The 10,565-nt window shown below is 48.2% G+C and overlaps 1 protein-coding gene across 5 annotated transcripts in view; it reads left to right on the top strand.

The window, feature by feature from the left end:
• Ulk4 (unc-51 like kinase 4) overlaps positions 1-10,565 on the top strand; it is a 271,119-nt gene that overhangs the window by 200,713 nt on the left and 59,841 nt on the right. For 4 of the 5 annotated variants that reach the window (XR_007591527.1, XR_007591526.1, XM_050141472.1 and 1 more), the window contains exon 35: positions 2,440-2,625. The exons of the other annotated variant lie outside the window; for it this stretch is intronic. Coding sequence is in view for 2 of the 4 variants with exons in the window: in XM_050141472.1 (XP_049997429.1) it covers positions 2,440-2,625 (186 nt within the window). In the remaining 2 variants the exon portion in view is untranslated. The remainder of the gene's footprint in view (positions 1-2,439; positions 2,626-10,565) is intronic. 5 annotated transcript variants of the gene reach the window in all.

Raw genomic sequence — 10,565 nt, forward strand, 5'->3', positions numbered from 1 at the left:
TACAGCCAACATCGTATTCAATAGTGAACAGCTCAATCCCGCTTCCCTAAGACGAGGAGAGTCGTGATGGCGTGGCTGCCACTCTTAGTTGGCAAGGTACTAGAATTCCGAGAAGTGCAATGGATTGAGAAGCAAGGCGGGCGTTCTCGGAGGAAACCCTGCCTGAGTGTGTCATTCCACCCGGGGCACAAATACAGGCAGTAAAGATCCAGCGGCCAGGCTCATCAGAATGTACAGTCATATAATCGTGTATGTGTAACTTTGGTGCTAATTACACCCGAACATTAATTTCTTAAACATTTTTACCAGATGTGTAAACAAGTGTGTAGAAACTCAGATTAAAAAATGATAGCATGTAAGATTGCCCCAAAGAGAGCGAAGCGCAGCTCAGCTCTCAAGCAGTGGGCACGCCCAGAACACAGCAGACGTCTGGGGGAGAACTCAAAGATGGCATGAATAGATGGAGAGGGACACTCGCTCCAGCGTGGAAGGCTCGCCAGCAGACTTCTAGAGACAGCACGCCACTCTAAAATTATAAAGAAGAGTGGACACCCTAAAACGGCTGAAGTAATTTTTGAAAGAGAAGAAAGCCCTCGGAGGGAAGTTCTCCGTGGTGTATGAGGACAGCGTGTGACTGGCGGTGGACAGATACCTGGATGGACCAAGCAGAAAGATGGCCATGCAGACGTGTCCAGGTCACTTTTACAGAGAGTCATTTTTTTAATTGTACATGTGTGTATCTGTGTGTGGGTATGCACACATGTATGTGGGAGCCCATGGAGGCCAGAGTCATTGGTTTTCCAGGAGCTGGAGTTACAGGTGGCTGTGAGCCACCTGATGTGAGTTCTGGGAGCCAAGCTGGGTCCTCTCCAGGAGCAGCCAGCGCTCCTTGCACTGAGCCTGGGCTCTGCTCTGCCCTCCTGAAGACTTAACTATGTGGTTTCAGGAACAATGCTGGCACAACAGGATGTTCAGGGACAGATGGACAGACAGACAGACTCACTAGAAATAAAACCCTCTTCCTAAGCTTCAGCATCTTATATGCAAGTTAACCTCAAGTTAAGTGAAATCTAAGTGTAAGATATAAAACTATAATAAATTTAGAGGAAAATATAAGTCAAATCTTTAGCATTGAAGGTTTAGTCGGGAAGTTTTAGATTTGACACCAAAGCACCATTCCTAGTTAAAAAAATCTGTTAGTGGAATTTATCAAAATGTTTTCCTGTGAGAGTCTTTGTGACTTTGACAAGAAGGACATGTCCCAAGCTACAGGGAATACTCAGAAAATGTGGAGCCAGCCAGAGGGAGCTGCCCAGAGATGCTCACGGAACTGGAAATACTCGTTACTGATAGGCAAAGAATGGGTGGACACAAAAGTAAAGTAAAACAGACCACGTGCCTGCGAGGAGCGGGCATCCATAGGATGAGGCCAAGGCTGAGCGCATGCATGCACAGGAGGCTGAGCGCATGCATGCACAGGAGGCTGAGCGCATGTATGCACAGGAGGCTGAGCACATGCATGCACAGGAGGCTGGACGGCGCCACTATGCCACAGCCGGAGCTGTGTGATGGGAATGCGTGGCTACTGTTGAGAGCTGTTGGCATGGCTTTCTTAAAGATAAACCCGAGTCCGCATGCACAGCCTGGCAGCTGCGCTGGGCTCCTCGGGAGTGAACACCGATGCCTACTTTAGGACCCGTACAGATGCTCGCAGGAGGTCTATAGCTTTATCTGAAACGACTCGTTTCTTTAGTGTGTGCATAGAGAGTGGGTGTCTGCTCTGTAGAACATTACTCAGGAATAGAAAGCACCAATCAGTAGGACACAGAATCTCCGGTAGCTTCTCTATACCATAATGAGCTGAGAAGGAAATAGGGAAAAACACCCTGTTGATTAAAAAAAAAAAAAAACTTTTAAAAATGACTAATAATGAATAATAAGTCTTAAATGACTTAGGAATAATAAGTCTTGGTTTCTTTTATGTAGCAGAGGTTTCCTAAGAAGTTACTAGTAAACATGCATGTAAAGAGGTATTCAGGGGGCACATCTGTAACCACAGCGTGTGGAGGCGGGGATGCTGAGGTCAGCCTGGGCTCACAGTGAAACCCTGACTCCATAAAGAAAAGGATGGGGGAGGGAACCGCCAAAAAGTCAAGCAGTTGATGCAGTTGGCACCCTCACTACACGTGTTAGAAAGTGTGTGTGTTGGCTACACATGTAAGATCCGTCCCGATCGCCACTGGAGTGTTGGAAAGAGCACAGGTGTCAGGCTGGTGCAGATAGCTTTCTTCAGCGCTGTCGCATTTAAATGGTGCAGTCACTAGAATGCCCATCGCCTTCACCTGCCTTCTCACACCCCAGCTCCCACTGTGAAGCTGGTCAGGGCTGGTCAGGCCCTGCAGAAGAAGAACTTACACCGCCCTCTCTGCCCACTTCCAGCTTCCCAGCGAGGACCCTGAGATCTCCGAGGCGTCATCCAAGTGCCTGTCTATCCTCGTGCAGCTGTATGGAGGAGAGAACCCCGACAGCTTGTCCCCAGAAAACCTGGAGACCTTTGCCAATCTCCTGGTGACCAAGGAGGACCCGAAGGACCAGAAGCTTCTGCTGAGGATCCTCAGGAGGATGGTGAGCCGGCCGGTCATGGCCTCCCATTCGCTTCCCGTGCTGTGAACTGTGGCTGATATTGGCCATAGTCTATTTGTGTTTTTTCATTGTTTCTGGGCCATGTGAGGAGTGTAAGAGAAATGAAGAAGGGAGGGAGGAAAAGAGGGAGAAAGAGAGAGAAAATTCTCTGGCTGATTAGGAATTTAACATTGGTTTGATTCTTTCACACCTCTGCCAATGTATTCTCCTTCTGCTAACTGCCCCAGTTTGTAATGTAAATGGCTTTTTCCTAGCCTGAGCTACCGTCCAGAGTGTTGTATTTTCCTAGCCTGAGCTACCATCCAGAGTGTTGTATTTTCCTAGCCTGAGCTACCGTCCAGAGTGTTGTATTTTCCTAGCCTGAGCTACCGTCCAGAGTGTTGTATTTTCCTAGCCTGAGCTACCGTCCAGAGTGTTGTATTTTCCTAGCCTGAGCTACCGTCCAGAGTGTTGTATTTTCCTAGCCTGAGCTACCGTCCAGAGTGTTGTATTTTCCTAGCCTGAGCTACCGTCCAGAGTGTTGTATTTTCCTAGCCTGAGCTACCGTCCAGAGTGTTGTATTTTCCTAGCCTGAGCTACCGTCCAGAGTGTTGTATTTTCCTAGCCTGAGCTACCGTCCAGAGTGTTGTATTTTCCTAGCCTGAGCTACCGTCCAGAGTGTTGTATTTTCCTAGCCTGAGCTACCGTCCAGAGTGTTGTATTTTCCTAGCCTGAGCTACCGTCCAGAGTGTTGTATTTTCCTAGCCTGAGCTACCGTCCAGAGTGTTGTATTTTCCTAGCCTGAGCTACCGTCCAGAGTGTTGTATTTTCCTAGCCTGAGCTACCGTCCAGAGTGTTGTATTTTCCTAGCCTGAGCTACCGTCCAGCGTGTTATATTTTCATAGCCTGAGCTAGCGTCCAGCGTGTTATATGTTAACCTGGACTTGCAAAGGTTGTCCTTTGCCGTGTTGAAGAGCACAGGCTGGGCACTGTTACGCTGCATGACCCTCAGCTTGGGCCTGCACGAGTCCCCAGAAGCAAAGATGGCCCTCTCCGGTCCATCACACCCTGGGGCTCAGTACAGACATGTACCCATCAGCGGCATGTTAATTTTGCCTGGCTTATGTGTGGTGCTGTCGTGTGTTTGAGTTTTGTGACAGTCGGAAAATGTAAATTCTGTTGCCTAGGACTGTGTTCTGAGGGGAAATGCCCCATTCTATTTTTTTCTATTTCTCTATCATTTTTTTTAAAAAAGTATTTAGCTGTGTCTCTGTAAAGCAGTGGTCCTTAGCCTTCAATAATGCTGTGACCCTTCAATATGGTTCCTCATGCTGTGGGGACCCGCAGCCATAAAATTATTTTCACTGTTTACTTCATGGTGTAAATATCTGATATTCAGGATATCCGCTAGGTGACCCTAGGAAGGGCCCCACTCACAGGGTTGTACACCAGTACTCTTGGAGAAGGACTTGGTGCTTGCTCTGCTGTGAAGGCCGGCACCTGAGGAGCCCTAGGACAGCAGCGCACACTGTTGGGCCTGCTCAGCGTCTCCCCCTCTGCCCTGCTCTTCCCTACCCTCAGGCCTGTGGAGTCACCTTCCCCTTACTCTTACTGACTTGCTCTGTGCTGTGGCCGGTGTGAGTTGTAGGGTCTGACGTGGTGTGTCCTCCACGAACAGCCTTTCAATATGGTGTCGTTTGTACCTTTCACAGTCGCAGGGAGCCGCGCCCAGGACTGTTGGGTTTTTACAGGCTAGAATGTAAGGTTCCGTGAGCATGGGCCGTTCTCAGCTGGGAGTGGGAGAGCAGGGAGCTCTTCTCATGCTCACTTGTATCCTGTGGGCTTCCATTCAAGTGGACTGAGCGGAGCATTGATCTGGAGCACTGGTTCTCAGCCTTCCTGGTGCTGTGACCCTTTAATACAGTTCCTCATGCTGTGGGGACCCCAATCACAAAATTATTTTCGCTGCTATCTCATGGCTGTAATTTTGCCTCTGGAACTCACTATGTAAACCAGGCTGGCCTTGAACTCACAGAGATCCACCTTCTCTGCCTCCTGAACACCGGGGTTAAAGCTATGCACCACCAAGGATAGGTCAGTGTGATCCATGGTGGGTCACTGTGAGTCCAGGAAGCTGTTAAGAGCAATATCACTTACTCAAGTTAGTGTGAGTGTGGTAGAAGTCAAGGAGCTTCTCCTGCAGTTCTGGTGGAAGGCTCTGGAGACCCTCCTGGGAACCATCCCCTTCCCCCACCCCGGGTTCCACACACGCTGGTCATGGATGTGAGGGGCAGATCTTCTGCCAGTGATTGCCAGAGGCTGCAAATTACCTTGGGAAGTCCCTGAATAAGTTGCTTGTATCTTTTCAACGAACAAAAGGAAGGAGTTTTGTTCCTTCTATATTGCCTAGAATTCTTAACTATCAGAGGAGGACATGTTCTGGAGACTGTGTGTACACGCCCATGCACAAGTGTGTGTAAACCTGCCTGGGACTCCTCCTGTACAAGTGAGAATTTTTCATGTAGCCCTGGGTATATAGGTATACCACTTATAATAAATCACAAAGAAATCAATTTTAAACTATTATTTGCCATACACGTAAAGACGGCATGGCAAGTCTTTACCATTAAAGTATTAAAGACACTTAATACTTTATTAAAGACGGCAGTGTATTTGCATACTAAGAAGGATGGGTGCCTTTACTTTTGCATGAAGGATTAAATCTCAGCTGAATGTGACTGCAGGACCAGGAGCATTTTCACATGTCAGGCTCCATCTGAACTTTGGTTTTGCTGCCGTCAAGCCGAACACGCCTCTTTGCATATATGTTACACCGTGACAGATGCGTGTTTGGGGTCATTTCAGAAATTCTGTTCTAATCTCAAGCTAGATTTCATTAAACAATTGTGTATGAAACTCAAGCAGCAACTTTACAACCAGGTATTCTACTGTAATACAGTCCAGAGGTCAACCAGTTTGATTCTCACATGCTGAACTGGGTTTGCCGTGACTGAACCCAGGCTCCACGCATGGCTAGGTGCTGTGTGATGGGACGTTGTACATCACAACCAAGACTTCAGTAGCACTGAGCCATGCGGCATGGGTATCACTGAAATATCTCCATAGAATTATAATATTTCTCCCTTTCCTTCCTCCGAGCCCCCCCATAGAGCCCCCTCCCCACTTTCCTTCAAATCCTTGGCCTCTTTTTCACTAATTGTTATTGCATGCATATACGTATGTATGCATACGCATGCACACTAATTGTTATTGCATGCATATACGTATGTATGCATACGCATGCACACTAATTGTTATTGCATGCATGTGTGTGTATGCATACACATGCACACTAGTTGTTATTGCATGCATATATGTTTTGTACACACATATATTTACATTCCATAATTTGGCCTGTTGAGCCCCCATAACGTTGCTTGTGTCCAGCTTTTCCCAGCTGAGGCACTGGTTTGAATGAGTGTGGAATCACGCTCTCTCAGCAGCGTCCCCTGACTCTCACCTTCAGTTCCACAGCTCCGTGCGGGATCACGACCCACAGCTGAAAGACTTGGGCTACCCAGAGGTCAAGTCAGAAACCGAGGCCCAGCGTCCCAGGGGTGACACAGTTTTTGTCAGGGCCCTATCAAAGCTTCCCTGCCTCGGGGATTAGTTCCTGCAAATGTCTCCCTAAAGGGCCCATTTCCAGGATATCCAGAGATTGTGCCCCCTGACATCGTGGCTTCTCTCACGGCTGAAAGGCCTGCCATTGTCGACTCCGCCTTGAAGCAGTGGTGGGCTCTCAGTTCACATCACTTGTGCCTCTCGCTCGGATTTGTACATGGAGTGTGTTTATCCCTGCTTCAGAGAGGCTCTCCAATTCCCGCCCAATATAGGTTTTATTCAGGACACTAACCACTCTTATTTACTACAAACCAGTCATACTTGCTGTCTTTCTAGGAACAGGTGCAGGAAACGCTATAGATTGTATTAATCACAGCTCCGGAATATTTGCTCTTTAAGAACCCTAGAAATTCTGACGCCACTTAAAAAGAAATCACGGTTATGTCCAGAACCCACGCCTGGTTATGAGCTCCTAACAGCTCTTTTGTGCAATGGGTATGAGCAGGTTTTAATGAAATTTGAGTGTCTGTAGAGATCACAGATACTTGGGCCTTTAACATTGTGGTGTTGCTTAGCAACCTGAAAGTCATTACCTCCCCTGCACGGTAACAACAGGCCGCACTTCCCTTTGCTGGTCTCTGATGAAAATGTAATGGAGACAATACCTTTCTAGGGCTCCACTCTATGAGCAGGCAGCAGAATGGATTTTTTAATTCTCTTTACAACCTGGGCAGTTTTTAATCCGCCGTAGAGAGTATTGAGTCCTGACTGCTGTGTGTAAGTGAGAGACCCGTGTTCTCGGATGATGATCTTAGGAGCTGAGTCTCCTGTGTGATGCCCAAGAGACTGCCCATGAATGCTGTGGCCTCAGCACACGGAGAGACAGTGGGGTTTCCTGTGGACTGATGTTTAGCGCATGGCTGTCTCCTTGGTTCATTCTGCCTAGACATTCGCAGGTCCCAGGTGGACTTGAAGGATGTACCGATGTCGCACACTTCATAGGTGTAATTACTGAAAAGTTGGACTTACAAAAATTACATTTCTCAAAGTTTTTGTAGAAGTGCCTTTCATTATGTAATAAATAGGCATTCTCCTTATTAAGTTCCAAAAAGCATTGTTCACAAGAACCAAAAGAAGAAACAACAAAAATTAGTTGTCGAACGGGTATATACAGTGTGATATGTCCCTGTAATAGAATATTAGCCATCAGAAGAAATGAGGCAGTGACATGTGGCCTCACTTTCATAGATGGATTGGAGTAAAGCACAGAAGTCTGCCCGTATGAGTCTTTAGATCTGGGATGGATAATGACCAAACGACTCTCCAAAGCTACAGAAAGGGATTGGCATTGCTAGGGGCTCAGAGGGCGGGCAGCACATTGTGCTGGCCAATAGGAGTGTATTTCCTTCTGAAATGACGGGAGTCTTCCTTAATTGACCGTGGAGACAGTGGCGACTCCATGGGTTTTCTGAACGCTAAGTTGTATACTAAGATGGTAGGTTTTATGACATGTGGGTTTTTTTTTTTTTTTTAACAAATTGAAACACCAAAAGGAAAACAAAAAGAACACTCAGCTAGCTTGAGGAGTCTCGGAAGGGAAGGGGGGGAACGAGGGTATGTCTGACCCCAGGCCCTCTGTATCTCAACACACACGTAGAGTGGCATATACATCTCCCATGCACATAAACATGCTTACAGAATGCTCCAGATAGCTGTAACAATGAGGCCGAATGCACGGGGTCACTGGCAACAGGAAAACACCCATTATCCAAGCCTAGGTTGAGAAGTTTCTAGAAAATAGCATTGGCCTGAGAGAGTATTCATGACTGAGGAGACCGTAGCCCACCCCAAGCAGGAAACAGGCACACTGCGAGGATCCTGGGGGAGCCCCAGCCTCAGACCACTGAGAGCTGCAGCTCAAGTGCCCACTGTGCCTGGCTGCCAGTCTGCGCTTGGTCCCTGGGCCATGGGAAGATGGAGACAGCCTACACCACAAAGATGTCTCTGACCTCCACATGTGTGCCCTGGGGCACGCACTCACACATATACATTATACACACACACAACAACAGTAGTCTTAAAAGGAACCCCAGCCTCAGGACAACAGGGCTCAGAGGAAGGACAGAGCATGGGCCTCGCCCACACAAGAGCTGCAAGCTTAGCCTCCACCCTGTCCTCCGGGAGTGAAAGGTGTTATTACTACTTCACTAGCTCACTGCAGGGCTAGGCTGCCCTGGCTCTCAGCAGGCTCACAGTAGGAGGGGCTCTTTATGGAATCAAAGCCAGGCCTCCCAAGTCGGTGACTGGTGACCAGGGACCAGTGCCCACACACCCCAGGGGGACGAGACCCAGAGAGTAGTCACCAAGTGGGCAAGGCCACAGAAGAGCACAGGTCATCTGAGACACAGGCAGAGTTCTGAGAGGCTCAGCTGCTAACGGTGCTTGCGAGCAAGGAGAACAGCCTGGGTCAATCCCCAGGCCCCATAGGGTGAGAGAGCTGTCCTCAGACTCTCACACACATGTCCTGGCGTGCAAGCACACACATGCACAATAAATAAGGAAATGTAAAACACTGGAAGGATAGGGTGAGAAGTAGAAAGATTTTTGAGGTGTATCCCCAGGCTGCTCTCTCTGAGACTTCCAGTGTCCAGCCTCTGACTGTGGAGTGGTGAGTTCTCTGTCAGCGCTGATTCTCTGTGTCAAAGGTTAAACCTGTGAGGTGTGGGATGGATCGTGCACCTTTGTTGACGTTAACAGGACATTCTAGGTGGCTCCAGAGAAACTCACCCTGCAGGGCAGGAGGTGATTTCCATCTTCGTCTGGGAAGGTCAGCCTGATTTAATCGACATTTTTAGTGTATTTGACATGGTTGTCTGATTCAGCCCATTGGTGTAGGTGAAAATTGAACTCTTGTGTATGCACTGGGGAGGAGGCGCGTGTGCCCATGTGGAGGTTGGAAGTTGGCGCTGCTGTCCTCCTCTCTTGCTTTCTTGAGATGACCTCTCACTGAACCCAGAGCTCGCTGTTTTCCTGGCTCCTCCTGAGATTACAGGCACACACCGGCACTCCCAGCTTCTGCATGGTGCTGGGGAATGCTGTGAGGCTGTGTACAGCATAGGTTTTACCCCTCAGCCGTCTCCTCGGTCCCCTCTGTCCCTTCCTCCCCCCTCTGTCCTGGAGATAAATTTTGTAGTTGCAAGGGAAACTTTGGTTATCTTATTTCCCCGCTATGCAGGATTTTCTCATTGTAGAACACATTAGGATGGGAAAGGCAGCTCAGATATAGGAGCACGATTTTGAATATGCTTCGCTGAGTTTTCATCAAAGTTCAGGGCTGCGAAGCCTGCCACATCTTTTCAGTTTTTATTTTCTTCTTTCTCTTAAATGAGGAGTTATCATGAACTATGACATGGAGAAATGCCCCTTTACAGACAGAAGATGTAGACTTCCCACTGTGGCAGTCAGTGACTCAGCACTAAGAGTTCAGGAGCCAGCCAGCGTGTACTTCGGAGCATGGAGATGCCGGGCAGCTCTGGATGCGCGGCCTCTGGCACGGGACTCCAGTCCTCTCTTCCTAAGAATTGCTCCTGGCCTGGGGCTGCCAAGCGACCAGGTGCCCCAGGCCTCTTGGCAGGGTTAATGAGGCCCCCTGGTGCTTTCTGGGCCCGCCCTCAGAACTGTGGAGAAGTGCTTCTGTCAATCCAGCACAGGCGCAGGAAGGACAGGCCTAAGAGCTGCCCTGTCCTGAGCCTGGGCTGCTAGCCCGCCTCACACCACACCCCTGCTTACTGGAAACGGACATTTTTGTTAGGGTCTTGTGTCCCGCAGTGAGTCTGCACATAGGGAGCCTTGGCGCAGCACCAGAGAGACATCTCAAGAAAAGAGTGGATTAACAAACCCAGGGGACAGTGTTCCGCAGCTGTTCTGGTGATGCCATGGGCCTGCTGATGCATGTCCCGAGGGAGCCATCATTTAAAATTGTAATGTATAATTAGAAAATATAGGTTGTTGATCAATAATAATCAAGCTTGTAGTCATGTTAGTTAGATTTTCTAGATATATAGAGATATATTTCAGTTAGATAGGCATTCTTCATATCTTTCAAAGGCTACAGAATATGGCATTTAAATGTTTTAATAATTTGGGCTGGAGAGATGGCTCAGTGGTTAAGAGCACTGCCTGCTCTTCCAAAGGTCCTGAGTTCAATTCCCAGCAACCACATGGTGGCTCACAACCATCTGTAATGAGGTCTGGTGCCCTCTTCTGGCCTGAAGGCATACATGTAGACAGACTATTGTATACATAATAAATAAATAAATATT

This window comes from Alexandromys fortis, unplaced genomic scaffold (genome assembly GCF_014885135.2).
Source record: "Alexandromys fortis isolate MF-2015 unplaced genomic scaffold, M_Fortis_MF-2015_v1.1 scaffold_44, whole genome shotgun sequence".
Taxonomy (NCBI): Eukaryota; Metazoa; Chordata; class Mammalia; order Rodentia; family Cricetidae; genus Alexandromys; species Alexandromys fortis.